This window comes from Onychostruthus taczanowskii, unplaced genomic scaffold (genome assembly GCF_017590055.1).
Source record: "Onychostruthus taczanowskii isolate IOZ18803 unplaced genomic scaffold, ASM1759005v1 scaffold79, whole genome shotgun sequence".
Classification (NCBI taxonomy): Eukaryota; Metazoa; Chordata; class Aves; order Passeriformes; family Passeridae; genus Onychostruthus; species Onychostruthus taczanowskii.
The window spans coordinates 3,675,699-3,692,013 of NW_024505782.1; the positions used below are offsets into that span (position 1 = coordinate 3,675,699).

The following is a 16,315-nucleotide window of genomic DNA, read 5'->3' on the forward strand; positions in this document are numbered from 1 at the left end:
ACAGAATTACAAAGCTACCTCCGAGATCGTGCCCAACCTTTTGTCACCCAGACCACAGCACTGAGTGCCATGTCCAGGCGCTCCTTGGACACCTCCAGGGACGAGGACTCCAAACCTCCCTGGGCAGCCCCTTCCAATGCCAGAACGCCCTTTCCACGAAGAAATTCCTCCCGAAGCCAACCTGAGCCTCCCATGGCGCAGCTTGAGACCATATCCCCTTGTCCTAGCACTGGCTGCCTGGGAGAAGAGACCGACCCTCACCTGCCCCACAACCCCCTTTAATGCCCGGCATTCCGCCCCGCGCTCCCGCCTCCACGCCCCGCTTTCCCTCAGCGCGGCGCCCGCTCCGCCCTTTCCGCCCGCCCGGGCGCTCCCCTCAGCGCGCATGCGCCCTCCCCGCCCTCCCTAACGCCCGCCGGAGCGCGGCGGATTCGAACTGGGGCTGGAATCGGGGCTGGAACTGGGGCTGGAACCGGGGCCGGAACCGGGCCGGGACAGCCCTCTTCCCCCAGCCGAGCATCTTCCTTCTCCTGAGAGAGTGGGACCAGGACGAAGGCCGGGAAGCAGTGGCGCTGGGCCTGGTAAAACCTGAGGAGAAGCGGGCGGTGCCGCCGGGCGCTGGGGTGACCTCGATCCCCCTCAGGATATCCCGATCCGCCTCCAGTGTCCTGGTTACACGCAGGTACGGGGGGTGGGCGAGGCGGCAGGTCTCTAAGAACGGATTTAATAAGCGCTGTAGTTGGTAGCATTTTAAGCCAAAAGCGAAATTAAGACTTTTTAGAAGTTTCTAAGTGTGAGCCGCCGGAGGGAGCTGTGTGGGCGCTCAGTGCCGGGCCACAGTGTCAGCCACATTGTATAACTTTTTATTTTAATCAATTCCTGTCTATAATAGGGTTAATAACTCTATTATTATACACACATTGTGTATTACTGTACACATATAATATATACATATATTATTGTATAATAATTGATATATAATGCTGGTTTTGATACTGCCACACTTCACTAATAACTCTGCTAACATTTTTTTTTATTGCTTAGTTATATTTAAAAAAAAAACACACCTCTTTAAACATGAATCAGTCATCTGATGTAGTCTCCTTGAGTCTTGTAAAACTGCCTTATATAAACCAGGTATTTCTTGGCTCTTGCAGTAAATTCCAACTCCTTTTTTACTGCACACTTCAATGTAGTAAGGATGCTCCCAGTCTCGCTGCACTGCATTTATCTCCAAAGTTCTGGGAAACTTATTGCCTTGTCCAGTGCCACTTTATGCTTCCTTTCCTGCCTTCAGTTTAATAAGATAAAGGAGAATTACTCCATTTACTGTATCATTTATGTTCCCTTTCCTTCTTTGGCAGATCAGGGTCCTTCTAATTATTCTGCTTTTGTAGGCAATGTTTGCAACTCAGGTCTTTGTTAAATTCCTGCCTTCATTTTTGTTCCCCCTCAGTGTGATGGTGAAGGATATGGCATCCTCAAGCCTGGAAGATTTATGCCTCCACATCAATATGAAGATTTCAAATGTTAAAAAGTGTCTCCTATTGAGAGACTTAGGTAAACAAGAGCAACTTGTTGATGTTTGGTTTGCACTTCACTCCAGGAAAGACACTGAAGGGCTGGAGCCAGGAAGGGGCTGGAGCCCCAGGAGAGGCTGAGGGAGCTGGGAAGGGGCTGAGCCTGGAGAAAAGGAGGCTCAGGGGGGACCTTGTGGCTCTGCACAGCTCCTGACAGGAGGGGACAGCCGGGGGGCCGGGCTGTGCTCCCAGGGAACAGGGACAGGAGGAGAGGGAACGGCCTCAGGCTGGGCCAGGGCAGGCTCAGGGTGGGCACAGCAGGAATTTCCCCAAGGAAAGGTGGTCAGGAACTGGAACTGCCCAGGGAGGTGGTGGAATCCCTATCCCTGAAGAGATTTAGAAGCTATGTGGCTGTGACACTCAGGACACAGGTTAGTGGTGGCCTTGAGAGTGCTCTGGGAAAATAGCTCTTAGAGAGCTTTTCCAAACTAAGTGATTCCATGGACTCTCTTGGCTGTGCGGAGTACAAGGCTGACAGTTTGGCTTGCTGCTTCTCCTGGAGGGATATGGTGGCTGAGGATCAGGGAGTTAGATAATCACTGCTTGTGAAGGGCAGGAATATTGGATTTTGTTTTTTTCTTGGAGACTTTGTAGCTCCATGTTCTCTCTTTTACAGGTGAGGATGATTCCCGCAAGCCTGTGCTCCGTAAAATACAGAAAGAGGTGATCCTTGTACATGATCTCCTGAATGAAATGGAAAGTGAAGTTCAACAGCAAGAAAAACTGAAAGATTCACTCAAAGTAATTTTTTTTTTCCTGTTCATAAAATACTGAAAGATTCAAAGCAATCTTTGATACATGTGTCACTTTTTTCCCCTAGATTCTTAGTGATGTTTGGATGCATGTGCTTACAAGAGACACTGGGGCTTGGAACAGGCTTGCTGGTGGTCTGTCAAGCAGTTCTCCAGAACAATGAACATTAAAAATTGTATTTTTCAAGGCTTGTACATAGAATCATAGAATTGTACAATGGTTTGAATTGGAAGGGACCTTGAAGCTCATCCGGTGCCACCCCCTGCCATGAGCAGGGACACCTTCCACTATCCCAGGATGCTCCAAGCCCCATCCAGCCTGGCCTTGGGCACTGCCAGGGATCCAGGGGCAGCCACAGCTGCTCTGGGCACCCTGGGCCAGGGCCTGCCCACCCTCACAGGGAAGAATTTATTCTTAATATCTAATCTAAGTCTACCTTCCTTCATCCTAAGTACATTAAAATAATGTCTTTGTCACTGGCCTTGAAAAAGTGTCTTTATTATAATAGATACAGTGATCTAAAAAGCAGTTGTACTTACACATTTTTGCAATAGCTGCACAAAGTATTCAATTAGAATATTTGTCTGTTATTCTATGTTGTGTTTGCAGTGCTTTTGTTAAGTCTTTTGTGGAAATGTTGTCTGGGGAATAGAGGTGAGTTTACTATATTATCTCATCTCCACCACCACCATTCCCCAACCAGACCTTGCTCAGGGTGTATTGCTAAAGTTCCTTTTGCCTGCTCAAATTTCTCTGACATTCTGAGTGCAAGGACAGATACTCTACTCTTTCCTTTGTGTTTTTACTAGCTTTCCTGGGGAAATTATGAGATAAGGAGGTAAGATGATGCGGAGAAAACAGAGACCTCTTTAAAAAGCTGAAAATTAATTTAGTATTGCCCTAATTTTACTTGCTTGATGTTAGTAGGATGGGATTTCTGATACAGTCTGGTATTAATTTCAGGAGATGCAGAAGGCTGCTGAGAGAGATCAGAGGGAAGCACAGCACCTCCTTGAACACATTCCACGCTATCTGCCTAAGCCACCCCAGAGCTGGTATGTGCTACCTGAGCCCAAGAGGATTCGGGCTGCTCCTGGCACTGTCCAGCTGCAGCGCTGTACAGCTGTGCTCCTTTCACTCCACACTCACTAGGAAACTCTGGGGGACAAAGTCGTTGTGTCTGTTGATTCTGGAGCTGGCTCTTGTCCTGGCTTGTGCCAGCACCCCAACAAATCTGTCAGGTCAAGTCTATAAAATCCCAAGTTGTTCCATTGGGAGCTTCCAGGGGTAGGTGTGATGTAGTGGAAGGCAAGTGCTTCTCTGAGTCTGAGCTTCCTTTCCTTTAGAATCACAAACATACTGCACTGCCTGTGAATTAAAGGCTTTGAAACTGCAGTGTCTACTCATTAAAGGGTTAGTGACCCAAATACTGGGTCACTAGAACTGAAGTTCACCACTGCCCTTAAGTACAATTAAAACCCAAAAATCTTCCAACTCAGTTGTCTTTCTGTGGGACTTTGAATTGTGTTTGTGGTAGTTTTGTTCTCTATTCCCTACAGCAATCCTGCATTTATTTCAGCTAGCTATGACACCCCCTTGCCTTGGAGAGGGCTGTGGTAAGAAGCTTTTCAGAGTCAAGTAGCTCAAGTGTGTGAAAATTACAAGTATGTGAATTAACAGCTGTTACTCAGAAGGCTTCTAAGACATTTCAACTCTGTGTTTATAATTTCTTTCTCCATCCTATTGGAGATGCTTTTTTTTTATGGAGTGTTGTTAGTGTGTCTGGTGCAGGTGGGGTCATTTGCAGAGTCACCCTTATTATCTGGGGATCCCAGAGTTTCTTTCCCACCTCGTAGCTTGTCAGAAGGCAATGCATTAGTGTGAACTCAGTGCTTCCAGTATGTGCCCTGAATCAACCAGCTTTACTTGGTCTGCTTCCTCATGCCAGAGAAGCCTCAGTCTCAAAACATGACAGACATATTCCAGCAAAGTGGAAGGTTAAATGTGTTGAAAGAGGGATCTAGAAGAGAAAAATGAATGGTGATTTTTGTTGGTGTGTAGCAATGTGGTCATTGGTGTAGGTATTGTATTGAAACTATTCTTAGCTGGTGAAAGGATGACTTGTGCAGAAGCTTTTTACTTATTTTCACTCTTTAGAGATGAACCCCTCAGTTTAGGAAACAGCCTCTCAAAATGTCTGTAGGGGTGACGTGTTCTTTTCAATTTTGATGTTGCTTTTTGTGTGTGTAAGAATTGAAGTTCTACAGAAATTGCCACTTGGGTTCTGCCTTTCCACCATAACTTCCTTTCTTATTGTAGGAAATCCTTTGTCTTAACTTTGTGTTAGATCCTGGAAATTGTTTAGATGTAAATGAGGCTTGTTCAGTGATTGTGCCACCTCTGACACCAAAGGATTCTTTAGGATGTTGATTTCCCTTACAATCTTGTCCTGCTTGTGATTAGGAAGTTAATTGTGATATGACTTTAGCCAGTTCTTCCCTTTTTAGAGAGAGCCACAATATGTAAAACCAACAAAGCTTTTCTGACAGTTTTCTACACATTGTGCTCAGCCAGCTCACAGCTGCAGTTCTGTCACTGTCAGTTTGTTGCTGGTTTTTCTTGAGTAATAATACATTGTATGATGATGCCATTTGTCAAAACACACTTTCTTCTTTTTTCCCCATTTTGTCAGTTCTTGGTATTCACTGTGTTGTGCAGTGGAGGGTCAAGGAAGTGTAAGAAGGGACATAATTGTTCAAAACCCACTGTATCAGTGTAAATATGTTTTCAGGCCTCTTCCCCAAACCTTCTCTCCTGGCCTCCTCCCTTTCTGTTCCCAGATGTGTGGGGCTGTAAATATTATTGTGGAGTGATTTTTGTGAGATCATGCAGAACGCAGAGGAGCATTTGAATGCTGGTGAGACAAGCCTTGAAGTCTCTGGGAAAATGAAAACACCCACACAGATAAACTCAGCGATTCATGGCTTTAGCTATTGTTTCTCTCCTGTGTTGGGTTTTCTATTCTTGTTTACCAGAGGAATCTCACTGAAATAAAAAGCAAGCTCAATATCTCTCAAGCTCTGAGAGATCCCCTGTGTTTGTTGAGATTCAGTTTCCCTTTGCACCAGAGCCAGATTTTGTAAAAAAGCATAAGTTTTTTTCTTTTCATGGTTCAGGTCAGTGGTGAACTGTGTCTGTACCACCTCACTGCAGCACTGCAGGGACAAGGGAGTGGGTGGGAACAAAAAGGAAGGGTGTTTGGATATGGGGAATCATCTAGAAAAGGTTTGTTGCAGTGGGATAGACAGCAGGAGACTGAGCAGGAGACTGGAGCGTGGGAGGAATGAAGTTTCAAGAGTGAACTTGCTTCCCTTGGCTCTTGTGTTTATCCTTTCATTCCAAACCCACCTCCACCACCACCCAAAATGCACCCCCCTCCCCTTTCCCTCCTGTTTGCTGACATTCCCTGCTAGCTGCAGGGTGCCAGGATTCGTTTTGATGTTGTTCAGATGCAAACAGATGTTCTCCAGATGATGACATCTGCCTAAGTCTGGCTGCAGATGTGCTGGGTTTCCGAAGGGCTCTGTGCCGTGTCACAGCGCAGAGCAGAGCTGCTCCCGTCCCTGTGTCAGTGTGGGAGCCCAGCGGGTGGCACTCCCTGTCCTCTCCATGGCACTGCTCTCCCTCGGGAACACGTCAAGCGACACCTCAAATCCTTGGTGGGGACGGATGGGGCACTGCTGTGCCCTTCACTGCCCTGGGACCCCGTGTGCAGCAATGATCTCTTGGGGGACAGTCAGATCCAAGCAGAGGATTATTTCCTTGTCCAGGTCAGCTCTGTACTGCTTTATGTAATTCTGCTGCTCATCCCAGTAATGCCCATGTGTTCTGATGACAGTGGGTTTGGCCATATGCATCACCTTTGCTGTCCTGCTGAGGAGCAGCTGGGTGGGTGGCTGGCAAATCCCTTGGGGTTTGAGGCTGTAAGCTGAGGGTTTAGAGGAAGGGTGAATTTATAAAAATAATGATCTAATAATCAGGAAATTATTTGACCTTTTGAATCTCGCCTAAAATATTTTTTAAAGTGTCTGCTAGGTGATGTAGAATTTCTTTGCTTCAAAAGTTTAATGGATGAGTCAGGCTTCCCAAGATTTGAACCTGTTTTAAAAAGCTATGAAATATTTTAAATCTACCCGTTAAGACTGCAGGTCTGGACTGTGTTTTATCTGATAAAAAGCCATGCTTGTGTTGTGTGAAATGTAATGGTACATTGAATTCTGAGCTGTGCCATGCTGCGCTTGGACTGCTTCCAGCTCACCTGCTAGCAGCCTCTGCAGCACAGAAACCAAGAGCTGTGCTGAAGTCAACTGAAGGATACGATTTGAAACAGAGTAGGCTTTCTTTACTGGTGTTTCTTTTGTGAAGTATCATTAGTTGTGTTCATCCAGCCTAACAGATAGGCTGGAACTTAGTCTGTGACTAAGTAGTGTAGTAGAATTCGCCTTCCTACTTACCTGCTGTTTATCCACTGAATATTCCTTCATTTTACAGCAACACTGTGCCAGCTGTGAAACACAAAGAAGAAACAAAGGCTGCAGAACTCAAAAATGAGAAGAAACCTGCAAAAGAGAAAAAAGTCATTAAAGAAGCAGCATTAATAACCACAGAGGAGTTTGAAAGTGTTCCTGCGTAAGTAGGAGTGGCTTCCCTTGTACCCTGGCATATCAGTTTGGGTGGCACACATAGGTTTGGGAGGGTGACCTCTTGCAGAGCTGGGACTGACAGAGATGAAATATTTAATGGGGTGAAACATGACAATAGCTCCAAATGGTTTAAATGCATTGCTAGAAAACATGAAAATCAAATTAATTAATTGGGCTCCTCTTTATGCTGGTATTGAGAAGATGAAAACTGATCGGTTAAAACCCAAACCTCTTACCTCAAAAGCCACTGTAACTGTATGAACAGAGATTTATTAGCTAAATAAAGGTGAATCCTCATCTTGTTTTGAGAACTGACATTAAAAAAAAAAAAGAACCATCATAACATGGAGGATTTTTTTACATATAGAAGGAAAAACAGTGATAAACGCTGTTTTTATTTGACCCAAATATTGGTTTCTGGAAACTTCAAGTCTTGACTTACCAATCTGTTTTGAGACAGGAAAAACAATCAGACTTATTTAAAACAAAAAAAACACTTTGCACTGAAATTCCCAAATTTCTAGAATAGAAAGCTGTGGGTGTTTTCCCCTAACATCAGGACCTGATTAATGGATATCCTTGTCTGAAATCTGACATATAGGAATAACTTCTTAAATGGCATTTTGGGTGGCATGGGTAAATATTGCTGCAAGAAGAAGAAATTTCTCTTGATGCCTAAGGCTAAATTGTTATTGAGACTCTAGATTTACTGTGTTCCCTGACAATACCTGTTTCAGTAAGAAATATGGTTTTAAGTCTGTACTTTACTTAAGGCTTTCCAATAATTTCTTTCTGTAGCCTTCAAAATTTCCAGGTGAGTAATGCCCATTTTCTTCCTTATCCTGAATGCTGAGCTAATGATAAAGGATTTCTTAGAAGAGCATGCAGCTGGTATTCTTATTCTGCAGAACACCTCAGGTATTTTGTGGATTTACTCCCTTAGGTAGTTCTCTCCTGAAAAAATTACGGGAGAATAAAGCTGGAGCCTGGGAATTTTTGGTCTTTAGCTCTGCTGTGGCAAGAAAAATAGACACAGACCATTCCAGACAAATATTGTTTTAACTTTCAGTTAAGGCTGTGATCTTCCACATCACAAGACAGGTGGAAGGGCACTTGGGGGCATGGTTTAGTGGTGGCCTTGGCCAGAGAAAGGTTGGACTCGATGGTCTGAGGGCTTTTCCCACCTAAAGGAGTTTATGATAACCCTTGAAAGTGGAAGGTTTTCCTCTGCTGTTCATGGGCGTGGAGGATGGGGACAGAGGCCAGACAGATCCTCTTCCTATCCCTTACAGATTCACAAAACCACAGAACAAGCAGAACTGGGAGGCACCCCTTGTGGAAACATTGCAGCTGTGTTGGAAGGTACCCATCATGGAAAGGTTGCAGCTTAGGCTGTGCTGGTAGAGCTCTAGAAATAATTTAATTTTCAGATGGGAGAAGCATGTTTGTTCTGTGGAGGAAAATTTACATGAATTTACATAGATCTATTAATCTACCAGTATTTCTGTTGCCTGGCAATGTTGTAGTACAAGAATGAGGGAGTACTTGCAATTTCACATACTGATTGACTAAATCTAAGCAGCAAATACTTGCAATACAAATTCTCTTACACTGAATGTATTCTCTTGGAAGAAAGAGAATTTGTTTCAGGGCCCATTTCTTCAGGTGAGCACTGGATGTGGGGGGTGGTCACTGAAAAATTGAGGCTGTTTTCACTTACTTTGTGCTGAACATGAAGGAAAATCTATTCCTAACACCATCAGGCCACTAAAAGGGACACACAGGCTTCAGTGACTTCAGAGTCCTAGGAGTGGGCAGCTGGCATTTAGCAGAGGTACACGCTGTGTTAAGGGGCAGATGTGGAGCACCCTGATCAAACAGAACACTTTGCACAATAAAAAACCTGCAAATTATCTTACCCTTCAAATCTGTTGCAGGAAGGTGCTTTTTGGAGGAAGATAAAGGACATTTCACAGCACCTGTCTTTGTTAACTTTTGACTTTGAGGCAAAGGAAAATGTTTGCTTTATTCTGTGTCTAGAATTCTTACTCTTTTCTAAAAATCTTTCTGCTGAAAGCATTTTAGATTCTGTGCATTCATTATAACTCTCAAGTCTCAAAAGATGGTGGCTTGGGAGAATACATGGCTATTTTAGCCCAACCATTTTTGAGAGGGCAGGGGGTGGCCATTACAAGCTTTATCTCTTTTAGAATGGTATATATGTGATATATTGATGTTATTCTTTCCTCTGAGGAACACAGCACTGTGCTCTGGTTTTCATACCAATAGAAAAATGCTTTGAAAAAGGGCTTCTGTTGATTAAAAAAAGAACTGGATCTTTTTTAGAAGAGTTTTGATTTTTATTGCATTTGAAATAGTGAAGCAGATTTTAAAGTTATTTTAAATCTAAATTAAATGCCTGAATTTGGAACTTGTCAACTTTGTGTTTTTATATTAGCGTACGTATGGACTGAAATAAATGTCAGCATTAACGGGTTTGCCAGCCATGGTTGGGTAGAAACATGAGAGGGCTGTGGGACAGCTGGAGTTTTTATGATCCTTAGTTATGCACAGAATAAAAATTCCATTTGGTTTTGGCGGGGTTTAATTTCAGATTAAAGCATCTCGGATGCCTGAGGGCTTCTCAAAGAACATTTGTTTTTAGGTTTAGGCGACCCAGTCCTGTTTCAGCTTCAGGATGAGCTGAGGTGCTCCCTTGCCTTTATTAAGTGTGTTCACTGCCTGTGTGTTGACAGTGGAAGCACAGGAGCTTAAATAAAGGTATTTTATACCTCTGGGCTGAGCCTGCCTCGCTCTGCACGCTCCCCTGTGGCACGGAGAGAGCAATAAACAGCAGTTAATGCACACAGGCAAAGCCCTGCTGTGGTTACAGGCTGTGCTCATGCTGTGGCTGCATTTCAGGGAGGGTAGTGCTGCTTTTATTACTGTGCAAAGTAGAGCATTTTTATAGTTTTTATAGCTACGGGATGGCTGCACCTCCAACGCTGAATTAATCGAGGTATCAATAAAGTTGAAAGCTGGTTGCAAGTAACTTAGTGGCTAGTAAGTTTCAAACTCGGTTTGGAGGCAGGGCAATTGCTTTGAATTCAGTTTTACACACCTTGCTGTCCTGTCTGCCTGGCAGAGACTGGCTGCTGTTGAAATGTACAGCACTTATTTTGAGTTGGCAATTGCAGAATGCCTGTCTGAATTCTGGTTTGGAATATGGAACTTGTAATTGATTATCTACTTCTGCTTTGAATTCTTTGTGTGTTCTCCAAAGACTGAGCTTGTATGTTGAGATTAAAACAAGGAAGGAACTTGCTGTTCATTGATCTTTTCAGTCTTGCTGTCCCACAGCTTTTAGCCACCTGCTCTACTGACCTAGAGCATTCATTCTTAAAATGAATTGAAACACTTGTGTAATTCCTCACATCTGCAAACCAATACTGAACGAAACACAAACGGCCAGGTTTGGTTTGTTGTAGCCATGAATGAAGGCCACAGGACAATGCAGGTTGCAAGGCTGGCCCAGCCTTTACTGCCATTTTTGGGGGGAGAGGGATGTTGTGTTGTATTTAGCTTACTGCTTGTCGTTTGAGTTTCAGATTTCATTTCTGTATAATGGCTTCTCAGTGTGCAGCACTGTTCCTTTTCCTTGAAGGCATGGCTTTACATCTGTAAATACTGAATAGCCCTACTTGCAAATCTTCCAGTGTTCTAGTATTTCCACATCACTTTGTTCTTTATCTTCTGTGCTTCCTGTACCTCTAGGGTGTTATCAACAGACCTTTTTCTTCTAGTACTAGTGTTATGAAATGCTCTGAGAGTTCAGAAATGGATGCTGGTAGTGCAGAACCTTATCTTCGTAGCTCAGTAGGCTGCACAGCCAAATGCAGAAGGCAACACACAACTAGTAGCTCTTCAAAAAACCCCAAAAAATCACAGAATCACTAGTTTGGAGGAGACCTTAAAGATCATCAAGTCCAACCCATGCCCTAACACCTCAACTAAACCATGGCACCTGGTGCCACACACACACAAAAAAACCCAAAAAACCAAAAAACAACAACAACAACAAAAACAAAACAAAACAAAAAAAACAACCAACAAAACAAACATTAACAAACAAATTTTCAAAAGGGTCCATGGTGGGCACGGGGCCGCTGCGCCCCGGCTCTGCTCCACACCTGCTGCCGGAAAGTTCGGTGCCCTGGCCAAACAATAAATGGCTGTAACATCAAACACAGCTTATTTGTGGTGACAATATGAGCCAAGTTGTGCTCCTGGGCAAACATTTAATTTCTTGCTGTTTTCTGCAAAGTTACTTTATTTCTCTCTGTTCTCCTACCTCTGTAGGAGGTACGCTATAAAAGCAACCTTTATTCCATTTTGAAAATCTTTTTACAGCTTAAGCACTGAATGCATTCTGCTTCTTAATTTAGCTTTCTAATATTTTATCTTTCTGGTTTAGGTTCTGTCATGGCTTTTTACCTTCAGGATTGTTAAGCAATCAAGGAAATGAACAGAATTAACTACTACATGTATTCATTTAATACAAAACAGAAGAAACTGCCTCTAACTAGGAATGGCATCTTCAGTTAAGGCAGATGAAAGAGAAGAATAAACACAGATCTTTGTGACTTTCTGGTTACTAATTCTTATTTTTATTTGTAGGTATTTGAAAGGCCGTATAACATATGACCAGATTAATACAGTTGTTCAAGAGATTAACAAGGCTGTGGTGGGCAAGTACAAGATCTTGTATCAGCCTTTGAAGTCTATGAGTGCACCAGTCAGAAACCTCTACCACAGGTTCATTGAACAAGAAACTGCGGATACAAAAGGTTTGGGTTTTTTTTTCCTTTGTTAGTATCAAACTCGTAACACTTGGATGTTGCAGCAGAAGTATAAAAATACTGGTCTTTTTTTCAGTATTTTTGACAGAAGATTTTCCCATAGTGATTGGCTCACTTTTTGAATGTATTCCTTGAAAAATATGTCCCTTCAATGGTGTGTCATGGCAGAAACTTTGATGCACAAAGATTTAGTTTGAAATCACTACAAGTTCTGGAAACTTAGTTTGATAACCAAACCATAGAAATGTGTTCTCAGGTCTTAAACTTGGTTGGACACAAACTATTAAAAATTTGTTCTGAAGTTGGGAAATCTGGCTAATTAATTATGCTGCAGTGGCTTTGTGGAAGTGGTAAGTCCATCTGATAATCTTAAGAAGTTTTCTCCTCTTCAAAGCATAAAAGGAGTGAAAACCAAAATACCTTTCTTTCAATTGAAAAATAAGTTTTAAGCACTTACAGGCTAGTTTTTCCAAAAACATGTGGCACAGTAAATCTCTGATATTAAAATCTCCTTTTTGGCATGCCTCTCCTCTTGAGAACATGTAATTGTTAGTGGAGGGGCGGACTGCACATGTCAAGCTTGGTGATGTCCTTAGAATGCACTCATGTTTCCAAGTTCAGGCATAAAGAGTGGAGCAAAGTGTCTTCTGTCTCACATAAAAAGAGCTCTCTCTGACAACACCATGGCACCCACCTTCTGTTTACCTTCCTTCCTTCCTTCCTGCCTTCCTGCCTTCCTCCCTCCCTCCTGCCACTTCCTTCCTTCATTTTTTGTTGCTCTTCAAGACTCTGGATATTATAGTATGATGATAACATCAGTGACTTCTGGGTTCTAAAAGCAGCTTTTCTGTAAGGAGGGAATTCTGATCTGATGGACATACTGGCATAATCACATAATGGTTTGGGTTGGAAGTGGCCTTCAGTATTAGCAGGGACACCTTCCACTGTCCCAGGCTGCTCCAAGCCCCGTCCAGCCTGGCCTTGGGCACTGCCAGGGATCCAGGGGCAGCCACAGCTGCTCTGGGCACCCTGTGCCAGGGCCTGCCCACCCTGCCAGCCAGCAATTCCTGCCCAAGATCCCAAAATCTGTGCCTGCCCTGTGGCAGTGGCAGCCATTGCCTGTGTGCTGTCCCTGCAGGCCTTGTCCCCAGTCCCTGTGCAGCTCTCCTGGAGCCCCTGGAGGCCCTGGCAGGGGCTCTGAGGTGTCCCTGGAGCCTTCTCTTGTGCAGGGGAACAGCCCCAGCTGGGCCAGGCTGGCTCCAGAGCAGAGGGGCTCCAGCCCTGGCAGCATCTCCGTGCCTCCTCTGCACTGGCTGCAGCAGCTCCATGTCCTTCTCATGCTGAGGTCACAGGGTTGGACACAGGACTCCAGATGAGGTCTCAGTTGCCATGCAAAGGTCATTGTTGTAAAGGGCTTTATTAAAAGCATTCCAAGCACGTGCAGCTGGATAAATTTGTGTGACTGCCTTCTGGTTTGGGCTGTGGTGGTTTGGCTTCTCTCTAAGCATGTTGTGCCTCAGTTGAAGAGCAGCTTATATTAGTCTGGATTTCTTAAAGTGCTGGCTTCATCAATTTAATTTACAGCACATTTTTGGTGTCACTGTTCCTATTCTTAGGACAGTAGTAAAGAGTTGGAGCCCACAGCTGTAGAAGAGAGGCTGAACACTGGGCCTGGAGTGCTGCTCAGTCTGCACTGTGATCCACAGTAATCCTGGCTACAGTGAAGAAGCCATTCTAGCAACTTGAGAAAGTTACAGCTGATAGAGAATTTTCTGTCAGCTGGGGGGCTGAAAAATGGAAGTGCTTAATTTCTTTAACCACCTGAGAGATGGTTTTTATTTCTTGTTTATCGTGGGAAGTTCAGTTAGGAAACTAGGGCATTCAGCATCTGATAGAGCGTGTGTTGTTGTGTGGTGGATGTTTTTGTTTAGGTTTTTTTGTGATTAATCATTTAGAAAGTCTCGAGAAAAGTCCTGGCAGGCTGTCAGATGGTTCTTATCTGGCCAGCACAAAATGATTAAATGTCTTTATCCATTGCATTTTTCAGGATGATGTTCCGCATTCATTGATTTGTTTGTTTAAATCTCTCCTGTGAGTGTCTCTCTGCTTAGGATTCCCACTGGGTCTCAGCCTGGGCCGATTGCCAGCTGACCTCTTCTCTGATTTCAAGATGAGAGAAGATGCTGCCTGGTTTATCAGGGTCACTTCCAGCCACTCAGGTGGTTCAGTGAATTTAGCTGGTTGTTTAGCACGTAGACAAAACTACTGCCTTCACCCACCTCTGATTTCTTCACAAAAAAAGATCCTGCTCTGCTGAATGTTGCCACTCTGGAATGTGAGCAAATATGAGAAGGAATCTTGTTTTATCAAAATTCAGGACGTTCTGATGTAACAGACTGTGAAGGCAGCAGGCAGGTTATGCCTGGCTTCCCAGCACTGTTTGGGTGTGTTGGTGTCCCTGGAAGTGGTAAATGGTCTCTATTTGAGACCGTTTTCTATTTTGAGCAGTAATGCAGTTCTTCTTTCTTTTCCTAGTAAACAAACTTCCTACTTCTCATCTGTATGTGGATTTCGTGGCATTACAAGCTCTGAGATTCCAGCAGAGTTCCTCTCTGGGGAAATATCTCTAGATTTTGACAGTTATTGTCTCTGGAAGATTCTACTCCCTGTGAGACACATATGTCACCAACTCTCATGAGAGGCCAGGCAGTGAGAAAACATGAGCTGTTATTTCTCAGCTCTAAGCAAGATTTTGGGGGACACTGCACTTACAAACATAATTCTTGGACCTTAGCTCTTCTCTGGCAGCTTTGGCTTTCCAGCTTGGATCAGCTATATCCCAGTGAAACTGGAAGGACTTAATAGAAGGAAGAGATGTTCCATTTTTATTAAGATGTCACTGCCTCAGTGTTAAGGATAAAACAAGGAGGGAGAATGCTATCTTCTTTTTCTAAGCTGAAACACCCCTACCCTTGTGTCCTCCTTTCCATTAGGCTTGGAAGCATGATACTGCACATAATTCAGGAATCATTTAGGTGGGAAAACACCTCTAAGATCAAAAATTCCAACTGCCAACCAAGCACCATGTTCACTACTATACCACGTCATCCAGGGGCACATTCACCCATTTTTTTTAACAATTCCAGGGGTGGTAACTCCACCACTGCCCTGGGCAGCCTGAATTTTAATGACAATTTGCTTATAGAAGTAGTTAATCAACTACAAGAGGCGGAGAGCTCTCAGCTTTGATGCAGGACTTCCCTGTGCCATTTTCTTGGAGACACAGGGACAATGCTGTTGCAAGTAATTAGTCTTTTCCTGTAATTTTCTTAAGTAATGATGGATTTTTCTTTTCCAAATCTGATGTAAGTCAGGGGAACGGTGGGCTACATAGCTCTGATGCATGCAGAATGGCAAAAGATCTAATTCCCAAACCTGAGTGCCTGCTGGGAGACAGAGCTGATGGAGCGGGGCAGAGTGTCTGAACTTCAGGGGAAGGCTGGCAGTTCTCTTTCTGATGACAGGTTTTAAAAGTAGAGCAAAGTTCCCAATTCAGTGTGAAACCATCCTACTGACTGTAGAATTATGAATTGCAGATTGTGGGGTTACGGAGAAGAGGCTGTGCTGTCACTTGTGGAATGCTGAGTGTATCCTACAGCGGAGTAATTTCTGTAACAAAACCGTTACTTGTTTTCCAGGAGCATTTTTCATTGTGGAGGATGATATCAAGGCGTTCACTCTGCTGAAATTGGATAAGCGCTTCCACAGCATCCTCAGCATCCTGAGGCACTGCCAGAGAGTGAGGGAGATTCGCAGCTCGGGGCTCATCCGCTACGTCATCTGCTAACAGCTCCCCATGTCTGCCCACCCGCAGCCTGCCAGCCCTGCCTGGGCTCCAGGCAGCAGCAGGGAGGGACAGGGAGGCGTTTCTAACCATCTACTTTGTTTTATGTAAAAATGAGATATGCACAGTTCTAATAAAAATAAAAAGAATTTATTCACCACCGTAATGCAGTCCCGACAGCCAACAATCAAGCTGACAGCGTAACACCCCAGGAGAGAGGCTGGGTGAACGTGGATTTGGCCTCTATCAAACCAAATTCCCCTGGTCCACCCTGGCTGCTCCCAGGGAACAGTTCTTATACTCTTTATTTGGTTCCAGCCGGGCTGTGCCCGGTGCACTGCCGAGGCCAGGATAACTCACCCGCAGCAGAGTCCCTTTGTCTCTTTTTAGAGTTCTTCATATTCAAGTTTTTCTTTTCTTCAGCCTGAGCTGCACAAAGCCACCGTCCGGGCATTGATCAATGCATATTCCCAATTCCCGGAATCCTGTATTCAGGTGGCAGGTGTTGATGGCCCTTGCGTGAAGGGAGAGGTCATCTCCTGGCTGCTGTCAGGAGCCAGGCTGGCACTGCCCAGG

The 16,315-nt window shown here is 44.2% G+C and overlaps 1 protein-coding gene across 1 annotated transcript; it reads left to right on the forward strand.

Annotated features, from left to right (window-relative positions):
- The first annotated feature begins 429 nt into the window (after nucleotides 1-429).
- SKA1 (spindle and kinetochore associated complex subunit 1) lies at nucleotides 430-15,868 on the forward strand. The gene is made up of 7 exons (XM_041423578.1): nucleotides 430-682; nucleotides 1,457-1,560; nucleotides 2,197-2,321; nucleotides 3,297-3,388; nucleotides 6,885-7,022; nucleotides 11,714-11,883; nucleotides 15,594-15,868. The coding sequence occupies exons 2-7, from the start codon at nucleotides 1,461-1,463 to the stop codon at nucleotides 15,740-15,742; spliced, it is 774 nt and encodes a 257-aa protein (XP_041279512.1). The 5' UTR covers nucleotides 430-682; nucleotides 1,457-1,460; the 3' UTR covers nucleotides 15,743-15,868.
- The last annotated feature ends 447 nt before the right edge of the window (nucleotides 15,869-16,315 follow it).